This window comes from Microtus oregoni, unplaced genomic scaffold (genome assembly GCF_018167655.1).
Source record: "Microtus oregoni isolate MIOR12 unplaced genomic scaffold, Mior012 000010F_ref0000083, whole genome shotgun sequence".
Lineage (NCBI taxonomy): Eukaryota > Metazoa > Chordata > Mammalia > Rodentia > Cricetidae > Microtus > Microtus oregoni.
Window position 1 is genome coordinate 15290754 of NW_024543069.1, and position 15576 is coordinate 15306329.

Sequence of the window (15576 nt, forward strand, 5' to 3'; positions counted from 1 at the left end):
AATTTGGTTCAATCTCTGGGACCCAGAAAATGAAAGGAGAGAATTGACTCCCTCAAGCTGTCTTCTGATCCACACACTTAGATTGTGGCACGGCCCTCTAATCAATCGATCAACCAACCAACCAATCCTTCAATCAAACAATGTATTAAATTTAAAAACAAGAATTAACAAGTACACATGTGAAATAAAGTACCAATAAAGTTCGTTAGTTAAAACAGTAATGCTTGTGTGGTTGCTCAAGTCAGTTATCCAAGCTTTTCTGAGAATGAAGCAGGCAAATTCGAGACTAGCTTGAGCTACCATGAGTGCCAAATAGATAATACTAAACTACAAATCCCTCCATTCCTTGCGGCGCTCTAGCGTCAAGTGCCTTAAGGAATGCGGAAGTCGTGTTCTCACGTCCAATCGTGCCTCGAGGCTTGCGTAACGGCGGCAGGCTGGCCAATCCTGAAGCAGCGTCCCCTGCGGAGTCCCGCCTCCGCGTTGCGCTGACGGGTCGCGGGCGGATACGCGCCTCGGAGGGACACGCGTCTCTCCGTGTCCTTCTGGGTTTCCTGCTCCCCGTCTCCGGTCCTTAGCTCTGCCATGGCTCCTAAAGGCGGCTCCAAGCAGCAGTCCGAGGAGGACCTGCTCCTTCAGGACTTCAGCCGCAACCTGTCGGCCAAGTCGTCGGCGCTCTTCTTCGGCAACGCCTTCATCGTGTCCGCCATCCCCATCTGTGAGCTGCGGGAGGGCGGCGGCGGGGACGTGGCGGGCGCGGTGGTGGGGGAGGCCGGAGGCCGCGGGGAGGCGGGGGTCGGGGACGGCGTCCCCGGGAAGTCAGTCGTGGCGTGCGTTTGAGTCGGGCGCGGGGTCTGGCCCGGGTTCTCCTACCGGTACACGCGTGTGGCCGCCTGTCCGTCCTCACAACCGTTGTTTAGTGCTCCAGATGAGAGACCCGAACCGATATCCCCGAATTAGCAGCGTGGCCCGTGGCGAACCTCTCCTCACCCCCGAGCATCCTTTTGATTTTGCAGAATGACCGAAGCTAGGCCAGGGCCAGGGTCAGAGGTCACCAGTCAGCTTTGTGTAGGATTTTAATAACCCTGAGAGAGCACCTCTAGACTTCCCGTTTGAATGGGAAACCGCAGACCGGTCAGGCCGAGGCAGTTTCCAGGCTCAGGTGTTAGGAATTTCTGTCTCCTGGTCCACACTGCCACACCGTCGCAGGCCAATCACATCCAAACGTATTTTCTTATTTAGGCCTTGCAAAAACGCAGCGTGCAGTGAACGGGGCGTGGAGCCCCCTGCTTCGCTGGCCCGACAAAGCATTATTTTGACTTCAGAGAGCAGCCACGTCAGCAAGTAGACCAATGTTTTGGGACGGCATTTTATATCAGATAGTATAAGTACCCCATGAATGAAATTTGAATTCTTATTTGTGACTCTTTTTTAAATTATTTCCAGTTCTGTTTCAAGTTTTTTGATGAAGAACTCTCTAGACAAGTCTTAGCCCCCACAACTCAAATTTATGAATGGGGAAAGCCTGAACTGCGACTAACCCTGTTTATTGGATGTCTCACTTCTGGGGAAGCTGCCCAGTTTGGGTGGGATTTACTAACTCTTTCCCCTGGGTTAGCTATAACTAATCTGGCAGGCTTGTGTGAGGGGTAGTAATGCCTGTTCCCTTTTGTGTCCCTCCCTTCCTTTTGTCTCGACTCAGGGTTGTATTGGCGGATATGGCATATGGATCTTATCCAGTCTGCTGTTCTCTACAGTGTGATGACATTAGTAAGCACTTACCTAGTAGCCTTTGCATACAAGAATGTGAAATTTGTCCTCAAGCACAAGTAAGTATCTTTGTCAAGCGTCCCTGTGATACGCTGCATGGAAGAGACCGCTTGTGTAGATGCTCTATAGTTAGAGGCATTAGTTCTACGTGTCTCTATTTTGGGAAGAAGGGAAATCGATACCTGCAGAATTGATAACCCCTTGAGCCACCAGACACTTCAGTGGAAATAGGTGTCAGAGGGTGGGATTCGAGTCTTTAAAGCACCAGTTTGTAATCGCTGGTGTCATCAGAAAAACAAATCTACCCAGTAAATCATGTTAGAAGAAACTCAGTGGAGTTCTTTCTAGAAATTGTTCTGGGAACTAATTTTGGAAGCAACTTTTTTTTTTTTTTTTAATTTATCTTATGTGCATTGGTGTGAAGGTGTCAGATCCCTAGAACTGGAGTTACAGACTGTTGTGAGCCGCCATGTGAGTGCTGGGAATTGAGCCTGGGTCCTCTTGAAGAGCAGCCAGTGCTCTTAACGACTGAGCCATCTCTCCAGCCCCTTTGGAAGCAACTAACATTTTCACTGCCAGTTACATTTTTTAATCTCATAAGTGTATTCACTGTAGAAGATAATAATATTTCTTGAATTTTAAGATCACATATATTAAAAGACAGATTATCTTAATAGTGTTTAGAGAAGAAAACCCAAGTTTTACCTCAGTAAATGTTTATGTTACAAACATGTGTATAGTTTGCTTTCCTAAAGTAAAATAGAAGACTACAGACTTAGGAGTGATTGTAATATTTTTTTGTTTATTTGAGCTAGGGATTATGTAGCCCAGGCTGATGTGGTGAGTGTGTTGGGATTATAGGCATGAGCAACCATACTCGCTGTAATTTATTATTTTAGAGTGTCGTGGTCCTCTTGGGAAGCTGAGTATGAATAATATTTAATATGAAAAGATGTTCTCTAGAGTTACTTTCATATACACTTTTGGGGTAACAGGATATTCTCTGGCTTATTACAATAGGACCTTTAGAATTTGGCTTTTCTTTGAAGTAATCTTTGTTATGATTTACTTGCCCGAGGAGGGGCAGAAGAGAGTGTTAGATCCCTTGGAGTTTGAATTACACATATTCTGAGCCCCTGAAATGGGTGCTGGGAACTGAACTCAGGTTCTCTGCTAGAGCAGTGTGTGTGTGCTCTTAATTGCTGAGCCATCTCTCCAGCTTCTATAGTAATTTTAAAAAAAGGAGTAGAGATTTTGAGCTTAAACATGCTGTGTATTTAACCTTTTTTTTTTCTTTCATTTCCCATAGTATCCACACTTAATTAGAAATTTTTTGTTTGGATTGATATAGCAGTCTCCATCAGGTCTCTTGAAGCAAAATTGTAGGGTCCGCTCTGACAGGTGCTGTATAAAGCTGTTTGATATTTTTTCCTCCTTACATCATTCATATCTTATGGGTTAAAATTACACATACAGATGAGGGATTGGAGAGATGGCTCAGTGGTTAAGCATAGTGTCTGCTCTTCCAGGGACTCAGTTTCAATTCCCAGCACCCACATGGTGACTCACAACTTTTTATAACTCTAGTTGTAGGGAATCTGATGCCTTCTGGCCCCTGTGGTCACCAGGCATGTCTCTGGTGCACAGACATATGTGCGAGCAAAATAATAAAATAATAATAATAATATTTCAAAGATCTTAGCCAAAAGACTGGGAAATAGCATATTCCTCTTTATTTGTGATTTTTGTTTTGTTAACTATCTTTACTCATCAAGGTCCTTTTTTCTAATACAGTAACACCAAAAATCCTTTCAGGTTCTTAGAATCAAAGTCATCTGCCTCCTTCCTCTGCAGCCTAACCCCTTCAGAGTTAGACGTAGCCTCCCTGTCATCCTTTGAGTGTGTCTTGTGCCCATTTACGTTCAGGACCTCCATGCTTTCTGTTCTTTCATATCTGCTATTTCAGGACTCAGACAACCTTTCCAGAGAGTCCCAGCTGACTTTGATCTTTGTTTTGTTGTCTTTATGCTAGACTCTTGCAGTTGACCCAGAATTAATGGTGTGTTATGGTTTCAGGTAGCAGTGTTTTAGTTAAGAGGTGGGCAGCAGTGGCCTGAGCAGCTGCTGTCCTGGGCATGCAAAGTCTCGGCTTCATGGTTGCAGTTCTGCTAGACCAGCAGACTGATCAGCTCAGCTCTGCCGTCCTTCTGTCTAGCAGCCTCTTTGCCAGCTGCCGTTTCAAGATTGAGCTCATTTTGTCCTCTACTCTCCTGAACTGTGTTCTTAGGAGACATGGTTGTCTATGATAGAGAATCCATCAGAAATAGAATCTTGCATGATTGTCCTTTATAATCCCTTTGTAACTCAGTCCCTTTGGTGTTTATTTTGAATGCCCCTCACTGTCTATGTACTTCTTTGGGCTCAAATTGTTCTTTTTTACCTGAGTCCTACTCTAGGCTTCTTGAGACTGCTATGTCTTTTGCTTTATATATATCTCTTAGAATGGTTAATGGTACATTTTAGTTTAATAAATTTCACTGGCTTGCTGGCTTAGTAAACTTCTAAATAGAATTTCCTTTAGTCATAGTCTTGAGGTAGTAAGTATTGTAGCTGACATAGAAACTATAGATTTAGGGCTGGTGAGTTGGCTCAGTGGGTAAAAGAACTTATGTATGCATAAGTTCATATATATATGCCCATGCAAGTCCAGTGACCCAAATTGTTTTTCAGAACCTATAATGGGAAGAGAGAACCAAGTCCCAAAAGTTGTCCTCTGGCCTCTGCATGCCCATCCCCCCAGTAGTCCTAAAGTAAAACAGCTATAGATTTACACGTTGTGATGTGTAAGGCTTATTCAGCAAGAGCTTGAATGCTGTAGGTTGTGGTGACAGAGAAGACAGCTCCAGAGTAAACAAACCTAAATTCCAGTGTTTGCTCTGCTGTTCTTAAATGTGTTTGTTGTCTTGAGTTATATAGTTTTCCTATATATTTTTACTCTAGAGGTGTAGGATTAGGATTCTTATAGTAACTCAGAAGCGGGAGTGATTTCTTTCTAATCTGTTGCTTTCATTGGTTAATTAATAAAGAAACTGCCGTGGCCCATTTGATAGGCCAACCCTTAGGTGGGTGGAGTATACAGAACAGAATGCTGGGAGAAAGAAGCTGAGTCAGGCAGTCGCCATGATTGTCCCACTCCAGACAGGCGCAGATTAAGATCTTCCCTGGTAAGCCAGCTAGCTCGTGGGCTACACAGATTATTAGAAATGGGTTAGATCAATATGTAAGAGCTAGCCAATAAGAGGCTGGAACTAATGGGCCAGGCCGTGTTCAAAAGAATACAGTTTCCGTGTAATTATTTCGGGACATAAGCTAGCCATGCAGGAGGCCGGGTGCCAGGAACGTAGCCCGCCACTCTAGCCCGGTGGCGGGACGCAGCCCGATGCTCCCTATTACAACAGTGAAATAGGATCACATGTGTGACATGTTGTTAAACATAGCATCCAGCATGTAATATATGTTTTGTTCAAGGTTGGCATGGAAACTTTTGTTTTTAGAAAGATGTCATGATGTAAATAGAGTTTATAAAGACATTTTAGGCATTTTGTTTTAGGAAATAAAATGTGTGCTTTTTTTCCCCAAAGGTTCTGATGTACTGTTGAAAGAAAATAGAGTAGAAATAATTCCCCTGAGCTGTCTCAGTTGATAGTATGCTAGGCCCTGGAGTGATTTCTCTTGTTGGAAACTGCCTGAGATATATTTTCCAGCAGACTTAAGACATCTGGTACTGGACAGGACTCTCTTTTAGGTAAACCTGGTGGCAAATAATAACATGCTAGACCTAGAAGAGAAGTTGGTTTAGGGTTTTTCAGATAGATTTGCTGTGCATAATGTCCATAAGGGGGTTTATGTAAGTAATTATTTTGAAGACTTAGGTCTTTTAATCTGGCACCTAAGAGTGTGTTTTGATGTTCAGCTACGGATCATTCGTCCATTCCCATCTCTTTAGAGGCTTGCTATAGAGGAAAAGGCGTGAAGTTAAGTTCAGGAAATGATTCTTTGTTTGCTAGAGATGCTGAGAGAAGATTCTCCCTCTAGAACCCAGCTTCTCAGGAATGAAAGAGACGACAGAAGGGTGATTTTTATGTAATAAAGTCATGTGAGCTTGGGTCTTTGGAATAAAAATGTACCCTGGAGGGTCCTAAATATCTCACCCCACAACTCGTCTGTTTTCCTTAGCTTTACCTCCCTTGAGTTACCAATTTGGGGTTATAAAGTTAAAAAGTAGCCGTGACCCTTTAAAAATATTTGTCCATTGACTTTTCCCTTTTATGCATGTCAGTTCTCTCTTTGTTCTTGTGAAGTGGAGACAGGGGAAATCAGCTATAGTTCTCACTGTGCTTGTTTGTTTGTTTGTTTTGTTTTTCTAGACAGGGTTTCACCGTGTAGCCCTGTCTTGGAATTCACTTTGTACACCAGGCTGGCCTCAAGAGATCCGCCTGCCTCTGCCTCTGGAGTACGTGGATTAAAGGAGTGCACCACCACTGCCTGACTAGACTCTAGATTCCTGAGGCTCTCATGGTTGAATGACTGATCTTGGGTGTTGTACTGGAGTCTATCCGTATTTCTCCAGTTTTCCTTGGTGTACTGACCAGAACTAAACACAGTGTGGTAATGTGAATCTGAGGACTTGAGCACAATGACCAGACTTCGTCTGTTCTTCCTGCTGGGCAGTTGTGTTGAACACCTTCATAGTGGGAGCACTGTGGGGCTGGTAGGGACCCTGTGGAAGTTTGATGTTGTCATTGCTACATTCTCTCCTATAGGGACAACTGCAGCTCTCATTCTGTGAAAAATACACTACATTGAATAGAAGTGTCTTAGTTTATGGGTGACTATATTTTATTTAAATATACCACTTTCTTAATCACCCCACCTGATAAAATTCACCTGTAGATTTTCATTGTTGTTTTGATCTGTATACATTTTTGAGACAAGATAGCATGTAGCTGAGGCTGGCCTTGAACTCTTGAACCTTATGCTTCCACTTCCCAAGTCCTGGGATTATAGGCATTTGCTATCATGTCCACTGATGAGTATGCTTTTCTTACCCTACCCCCCAAATAAGATCTGGAGATTCCGATCTGAGTTCTTGATCAAACTTTCTGTCTGCCTCTCTTAACTCAAGCCAATGGCTAATTTAACTGAAAGGCTATGGTCAGCCTGTAACCTTTTTTTTTTTTTTTTTAATGAAATTGTCCTTTGGATTGGAGCTATAGCATAGCTTTAAGATACTCTAGTATTTTCTTTCATGTTTTAAATCAAGACTTCTGTACTGTACTGTACCTTGGAATTTAATCACATGAGTAATAAAACACCCCCTGTAATCACAAAGATTCCCAGTGAGTTGTGCTAATAGCATTTGACTTTTATATCCATATTAAATACCCCCACTTTTGGAAAATGTTCCCTTTCAAGCAGCAGTCAAATCCCATAACTAAGAAATTATCTTGAGGGTTTCTTGAGCTTCTTTTAGGCTTGTATAGTGTATTAAATTTGGACCTTTCTGTCTAGTTTATTTTCTTGAAATGTAAAAGTATCATTCAGTCGCCAATCTAAAATATGAGTACAGAGTGTTTTGCAGGACTGACTTTCTTCTCTAGAGCATGTAGAAACCTTTTTCTTCCTGTGTTTTCTTTCAGAGTAGCACAGAAGAGGGAGGACGCTGTTTCCAAAGAAGTGACTCGGAAACTTTCTGAAGCTGATAACAGAAAGATGTCTCGGAAGGAGAAAGATGAAAGGTTCGATGTGTGTGTGTGTGTACACTTGTATACCTATGTGTGTGCCCTAGAGGCCCAAGGTGATGTCAGGTATTTCCTTCATCACTCTCCACCATGCTCTCTTTTTTGCTGAACCAGGAGCAACCCACGAGGGTTGGTGGCCAGCAGGCCCTGGTGAAGCTTCCTGTCTTCTCAGGGCTGGGGTTACAGGGTGCACCGGATGATGGCTGTTGGATTCTGAACTGTGCTCATCATGACTGCTCTGCAAGCGCTCGTTAATCTGTCTCTCCACCCCCTCGACTCCTTGTTTAAAGTGTTACAAAGCTTTGGAAAAAATAAGTTTTTGAGTTCTCATTAAAGATGATAGATGTTGGAGTTGTATAAGTAGTAGTAACGGTGACAGTACTAGCTGACATTTTTGGGTTTTTGTTACTACTAGAACCTTTTCTTTGCACTATCAACACACAGCTGATTTGTTCGAAGTGTTAGGTATACATCCACAACATGAGTCCTGCGTTTCTGGCTCAGGAATCAGTACTGAAGAAGGGAGAGAAAGATTTTAAGAACTAGAGGAATAAGAAATTTGCTGTGAGATTGTGGTCTGCTAGAAATGTCAGAGAAGTTACACGCATGAACTCTGATCAGCATGGATGCCTAAATGTGACCTGAACGAGGAAGAAGACATCTATAGATAGTGATGTGGAAGGGAAAGCTGAGGCCCCAGCCCTAAACAAAGAACTGCAGGCAATTAGAATGCCGAAGGGGGAGAAGTAGTCACACTGTGGGGAAGCCGCATGGTATGCAAGCCCTGTGAAAAAGAAGTCTTCCCGGCACCACCGGTGGAAGGTCTTTATCAAGTAGACCCTAATTTAAAGAACACCAAGTAACTTAATGAACATTGCTTCTGCAGTGGTTTTGAAAGGCACCAAACATGAATTATCTTCTCTGGCTGCTTTTTAAAACTTAGGATATTAAAGTCATGGCAATGGAGGCCTTTGTAGGGAGCAGTCAGAGGTTTGGCTGCATAGCTCTTTGGTTGCGTAATTTTGAAAAGAAATAAAAGTTAGAGAATCTGTAACCTTATAGCCCCCTTTTCCTAAATCATGTAGGACAGTATTTGTTAAACTTGCCATAGTTTAACATGCCATAGTTAACCAAATTTCACAGTAATTGACCCAGCTATTAAGATTCTGGAGGTGGTCGTATTGGAAATGGCAAACCCGTCTCACCTGTCCACTGCGGACTTGGCTGCTGTGCTCTATGTACTGGTTTTTGACCCTGGGATGTCTCAGAATGTACCACGTTTAGGTAGTCATTAGCATTGAGTCATAATGGGAACTGGAAGTGAAACTTCTTAACTCTTCAGAGTTGTGTCGGGTGGGTGTGTAAAGTGCAGATTATTCCTCTGTCACCAGTATCAGTGCTGTTAGTATTTCTCTCCCAGAAATGGTTTACCCCAATATAGACTCAATTGCTCTGGATGATAACAGATCAGAGATTCATAAAGACGGTAAGTTGCTCTTGGAGGATAAACTACTTCCAAGAGGTTTGGTGTAAGAAAAGGTGCAGCGTCTGTGTCTCTCTTCAGGCTCCATTTATAGCTGTTTAGGTGCGTATCTGTCTTATCTGTCCTGCTGCTCGCCTCAGGATGGAAATAAGCAGTTAGAGAGAGGTTCAACAGATGTTTGGACGTGTGGTTGTTACTTCCTGATTTCATGAATCTCTTTTGTTTGTATTATCTGCTTGTAACAGTTGCTGTTTGGTCTTCCTTTTCTCCTTTCTTAGTAAACTGTTCCTGAAGAATGATTCCTTGAGAGGTATTCTCCCAAGCTAATTTTTTCTTTTCTTTCTTTTTTTTTTATTTTTATTTTTATTTTTTGAGAGCCAGGTTTCTCTATAGCTTTGATGCCTGTCCTGGAACTAGCTCTTGTAGACCAGGCTGGCCCCGAATTCCCAGAGATCCACCTGCCTTTGCCTCTGCTGGGATTAAAGGTGTGTGTCACCACTGCCTGGCTTCAAGCTAATTTTTTCTACCAGTGAAACCTTGGTAGGCCCATTGGTAATGATACATTAGGGTTTTTAAAATTATTTCAAAATAACCAGTATGTGGGTGAACCAGAAGACATTTGGATGGTCCTAACTTGTATACCTTGTGTAACATGGGAGCTAGGGTAGCACTGGTCAGACTTTCATCTCGGTTGTTTTGGAGGTGATTCTGTTTCAAGTCATGGTAGGAAAAGAGTTAGGGAGACCTGCTCAGATGTCACTGGGGACGATTTTAATCAGCAGGGTAGAAGCATGCCATAGCTCACTGAGTCTTATGCCAGAGTTTAAAATAGCTGTGTTGATTCTGAGTATATTTTAGCATTCAGGTGCATTGGGCCTGTGCGCCTTACTGTGCTTGATTTCTTTGAACAGTGTAAGAGCGGTAAAATATATTTCCTCCAGTTTAGATTGACATTTACTCTTCTTTGAACTCAGAATGGTTTTAGTTGTTGGCTATACTTTAATGTAGTATTCTTCCTGTTTCCCAAAGTAGAGTACGTTTATTAAGTTGTAGTGTTTGTAAAAATCAAGGAAATAAAGCGGAAGTGTTATTAGAGACTACAGATTCCCCATGGTGAAGATGGGTGATAATACCCTCATTTTAACTCCTGTAGCCAAGCTTCAGTTTGGATGAGAGCACATGATGTGTAAAAGTGTTGGTTAGTAGTCCCTGTGGGGGTGAGTGGGAAGGCTCTGTGTCATGCGATCAGAGTTGGTTGGCTTCCGGGGAGGACAAAGCGTCTACAGTTGCAGTTTTTAGTCTTTTTTGATGACGCCACAGTGACGCCGCATTTCACTTTTACCAGGTATAATAATCTGTACATACATACAGATGTTTCAGAAACAGTAATTACCATACTGTGTGTGGTGGATGCTTAGGTTTGTTGTTGCTGTTTCTGTGCATTAAAGAAGAAAGCAAGTCTCAGCTCACTCGGTTAATTTCTTTAGGCATTGAACAACTTCATTTCATACCCCATCAGTGGATCATAGTCTACTCTTTAAAAAAAATGACTTTACGAAGTTAATTGGCCAAGTGGAATAAAATCTGCCTTAATCAAAAGCATTCTGAAATATCTTCTTGGCTGATTTGGAGGGATAAAAGATAAATAAATATGGGAGCACTTGAGACAGATTTAAAAGTAAGAATTTTCTAGAAGTTAGGAATATTGTCCTAAAAATCATGTGATTCCTGTTTCACGTTAGTAATGACAGCCAAAGATAGACCTGGTGAGATGATGGCTTGCTGTGTTCTTGGCGTTATCCCTTTAAGATGCAGAACTAAAGTCTGAAGCCCTTGACTTGAGTAGAGATCCTTGAGCTAGGATGCAGCCAGAGAGGCTAAAGCCAAAGAAGCCCATGCAGTACCAACTCTGGAGACTAAGTGCAGACTTCACCTTTGGCCTGTTTTACGACATCATCTAACATTTGTGTTAGGCCACATCCATGGCAGTCCTGAGAAATGTGTGGCTGGTCCACAGGCTTTAGGGTGGGACTTTTAAACAAAGACACCTATTTTAGATGCTTATAAAATCTTGTCAGTTGCAACGAATATCATCCCCTTCTGCTGTAGTGTTGAGTGTTTGGAAAAATGGTAACACGCCCAGTAACTGCTATTTAGCATCAACAAGGAAAACAAAATTCAGTGGAAGAAAGGAGATAATTTGCTCTAAATTTAATAGTGCAAATGCATTCTTACTCTTGAAAGCAAGGAAAAGTTTGTCTTGTAATAAATAAGAACCACTTGGTATTTAAAGTTTTTGGTCATATTTATAAACTTGTTTGTCCTGTTTTTGCATCTATAGAATCTTGTGGAAGAAGAATGAAGTCGCCGATTATGAAGCCACAACATTTTCCATCTTCTATAACAACACTCTGTTCCTGGTTCTGGTCATTGTTGCTTCCTTCTTTATACTGAAGAACTTCAACCCTACAGTGTATCCTTTTAAAAGTTCTCAGAACCCTATAAATAGCAGTTTGCTTTATTCTTAAGCTGTCTGGTATGTTAGTGGAAACAAAAACTTGTCAGTTAAGTAGTATAACTTTAGGCCGGTGTCTGTAGACTTAGAACTAAAAGTTTCTGGCTTGACTTAGTGTTTTTTAAGTTTGTAAGTTAGTTTATGTAAGTAGCAAGTATAACAGAGCAGTTGTACATTGTGTGTGTGACTTTGTCTACTTACCGGAAAGGAGTCAGGAAGTAGACGGTCTTCACTAGTTCCATTGTGCATATCTGCTGGCCTTGCGGGTTTGGTGCATGGCCAGGGGAGTTACAAATGCCAGGCGCATTTTATATATTCAGTATTCAGAATGCTTTGAAATTGAGCTTTGGTCAAGAGTCATTTGTCTTTTATTAAAGGGATTTTTTTTTTTTTATTAAAGGTGTTACCCATGAAAATGTAGCCAGACTTTTAATAATCAGAAGTTCTGGTATAATAAAACATCAGACCCCTTCCAATTCATGTCTTTTGGGAATACCAGTGAGCCTTGCCAGAATGGCCCCAAAACGGCTTGCTCACAGAGGCTGCAAATAGCATGAACTTTGTGAACCTCCTTCCCTTATAGGCCAGCTGTAGCAGGACTCAGGACTCTTGACATGAGGATTTGTCTCCTTTACTGTTTGGTGTCTGATGTTCTTTGGCCAGCTCTTCCCATGAGGGCTTAAGTGGAACCAAGATGTGTTCTTTGTGATTGTTACTTCTTCTAATTTGACTCAAGTGTCTTTTCAGTATTGAAACATTGCTTGTATTTTTTCATGCTTTATAGCCTTCATATCGTAAGTTGTGTTTACAGACAGTGAAACTACACGCACATGCTTGTGTCAATAAGGAAAAGCCCCTTTATTGTTGAAAATAATTTGGAAGTCTCTCTTTTTCCTTAACCTTATTTCTGCAGGAACTACATTTTGTCCATAAGTGCTTCATCTGGACTCATCGCCCTCCTATCTACTGGCTCCAAGTAGACCCTGTAGCTTGGCCCCCTGCCTTTGTATCTATGGGTGGCCTGTGGTGTATGGAAAAGTATCAGGGTGGCCAGGCTGGGAGACACACACAAGATGTTTTTATAGTCTGGAGTTTGAGGGATAAAAATGCAATAGAATGTAATTTAGTGTTTGTTTATTGGTTCTTTTTGACAGATTGTTGAAATTAAATGAATTAAGGGGAAACTCAGAGTACCAGGACATTTATTAAGGCAAGAAGTCTTGCGATGTGCTGTGATCACAGAGAAGAAAATAACTTGTTTCCTACAGCTGTCAGAGGTCATGGTAACCTGGACTGAGCTGTTATTATTTATAATAGGAGGAAGAAGTTAATAGCTGGTTTTCTGTGTTCCAAGCACAATATTACAACTTTTGACTGTAAATCTCAGAGTGAATCCTCTTCCCAAGGGATTAAACAGAAGTCTCTGAGTTTGTAATTTATCATAACTCAAACACATGGCCTCTCTGCTTCGACGGAAAGAACCTTAGAGCTTTTTTTTTTTTTAAAGAAAGGCAGCCAAGGTAGTGACCTAAAAATAGTACCCGGCTATGAGTGTTGGCCTGTGAAGCTAAAGCACACACTGTTGGGCGGTATGGCTTTGGCCCTGGGCGGTAGGGAGGTCAGCTTGACCCTGCCTTGTTGGTTTGATGTGTGAAGTCACTGGAATCATTGTTTTCTGTGAGCAGGCTCTCAGCACCACAGGCATAATCGTAAGTGAGAAAGCACATCTTTCCTGATTATTGACACTTGGGAGACCAAAAGACTTTTTTTATGAACTTAGCCCTGGAATACAGTGACCTCTCCAAGGAATTTACAGTGGTTTAAAAGGATTGTCAACATTTTTCTGTGAGGACTTTATTAAATTTGTCCCCTTTTGCCCAGGGTTCCTGTCAATTATGAGCAAACTCTGATCATAGGTTTTGGGGTCTAGCAGAAGAGCAGCCTCACATCGTGTCCCCCACCCTACAACATGTGCAGATTGCTTGTTCCATGATTTCCAGATTTGTATAACTTTATACTTAGGGTCATTGACTTCATATTTCTGTTTACTGTTCACCACACCTGGGCACTTCCTATAAATGACACCTCAAAGGGAAATTACTCCTAATCCTTAGTTTCTACCTGTAAAATTAAGAGGAACATACGATACTATTTGTAACTTTAAAGATGTATTTACCAGGAGTTGAGCTATTTTTGTCCTGGTAGATGAAGTTTCAGTCGTCTGCATTACGAACTTAGGAAGCCTGGAGGAGTGTCTTTATATGGATGGTCACCTTACTCCTCATGCTTCTGGACGTGTTCAGCTCTTTGTTGTGGTGCATTGTTACCTGAGTGCTATCACCACGTGATGTGGAACGAATAGGAGATGAGAAGAGATGCAGTGCAGAGTGTATTTAGGTAACACACATGAGGTAGGGTGCTTTGTTCTGTTTTAATCAGTATTTGGCTGGTAAGTTTGTGTGCAGGGTGTTTATCTAATAAAGTAATTGGGTGCAACGTCAAGCTCCTTCTAAGTGACTGCTGCAAGCGTGCCACTAGGTGGCAGTGCCTGTGGCTGGGAAGAAGGTCACCACCACTATCTGATAATAGTGTCAGCAGCTCAGGAATGGTGAAACAGAGGTGCCAGCCTCAGATTTTTAATTCTCTTTAATTAGTAACCAAAATTTGCTGGGTGAGTAATTTTGCAGTTTTTTTCTGCCTTGAATGTTTCCTACAGCTGTCTTTGCTTTTAACTCCCAAAATGTCCTCTGTCTCTGCGCCCCCAGAGAAATTTTTGTGTACAAAGTCATAGCCAGATCTGATGGCTCCCTTAAAGGATTTAATGTCTGAGTCCTTCACACTTAGAAATGTGGGCCCTGTTCCCTAGTCTATTCTTTATAGTTGACCATGGCAAATAGAATTATGAAGTGTTGAGTTAGACACATAGACAGTAAAATCCTATGGCAGAGTTTCTGTTTTAAAAGGACCCCCTATGTAACACCAGTAAAACAAGACACTCAAAAGTGCTTGCTTTTTTTTTCCATATCTATAATAGGTAGAATATTAGTGTTAAGCATTTTCATTTCTTGATTTATTCATTGCTTAATAAGTCTTGTATCTAGATTTACAACTTGTACTGTTTGGTATATTGTTTGAACTTGGGGAGAATACTTTGAAACAGGATTTGAAGTTAATTGAAATAATGGAGGTTGAATTTATTCTCAACATTCTTACAAAAGCCTTGTTTTCAACAAGTATGATTAAACTTTTTAAAAATGTGTTTTTTCTGCAGTTCTTTATGTGAACCATGTGAGTATCTTTGTTACGTGTTTTATCTTAACCGTCTTTCTTATGAAACATGTAAATGAACTGTTGAAGTTACTGCTCACTTGTCTGTGAGGTCGTGACAGGCACAACACAGTTAAAGAAGTCAGGTTGTTGCTGCAGTGGGCTGCTAACGTTTGCCCACTGCACTCTCCTGTTCACGTGACTTTTTTGCCTAGCAGGCATTGCAGTTTCTGGGGACACTAAGGGAGGATTTGTATGTATGTACACATGTGCACATACGGAGAATTCCAGCATATTTCTTGGGGTCAGTACAAGTTTATTTCCCATCTTCTTTAGAGTCTCAAACAGACCTTCTTAGGAGTTTGGGAGGGTCTTTAATTCATTTTTTTAAAGTTTTATTTGTCTCTGTGTGTGTGCACAGATTATTGTATGTGCGTTCGCATAACACACATATATTGAAAAGGGAAGAAAAGCTTGTGCAGAAATTTTTGAAGTTGTCTTCTAAGTGCAGTCCAAGCTGGCCAGAAACGTAAGGTCCTCTTGCCGCAGTTCAAGTGCTTTGATTACAGGTGTGTGTGCGCCAGCACTCAAGGCTTGCAGTGCAGATTTGTTTGTTTCTGTTTTTTGTGGGAATGGGGATGGTTGAGAGATGGTCTAATGTAGTTTAAGTTGAACTCTTGATCCTTCTGACTCTGCCTCCTCAGAACTGGGAGTAAGAGTGTGTACCACTCTTCCTCGCT

The 15576-nt window shown here is 41.7% G+C and overlaps 1 protein-coding gene across 1 annotated transcript; it reads left to right on the forward strand.

Moving 5' to 3' along the window:
* Nucleotides 1-479: 479 nt before the first annotated feature.
* Nucleotides 480-14826, forward strand: Ssr3 (signal sequence receptor subunit 3). The gene is made up of 5 exons (XM_041659151.1): nucleotides 480-718; nucleotides 1703-1829; nucleotides 7470-7568; nucleotides 11396-11527; nucleotides 12483-14826. The coding sequence occupies exons 1-5, from the start codon at nucleotides 586-588 to the stop codon at nucleotides 12547-12549; spliced, it is 558 nt and encodes a 185-aa protein (XP_041515085.1). The 5' UTR covers nucleotides 480-585; the 3' UTR covers nucleotides 12550-14826.
* Nucleotides 14827-15576: the final 750 nt, after the last annotated feature.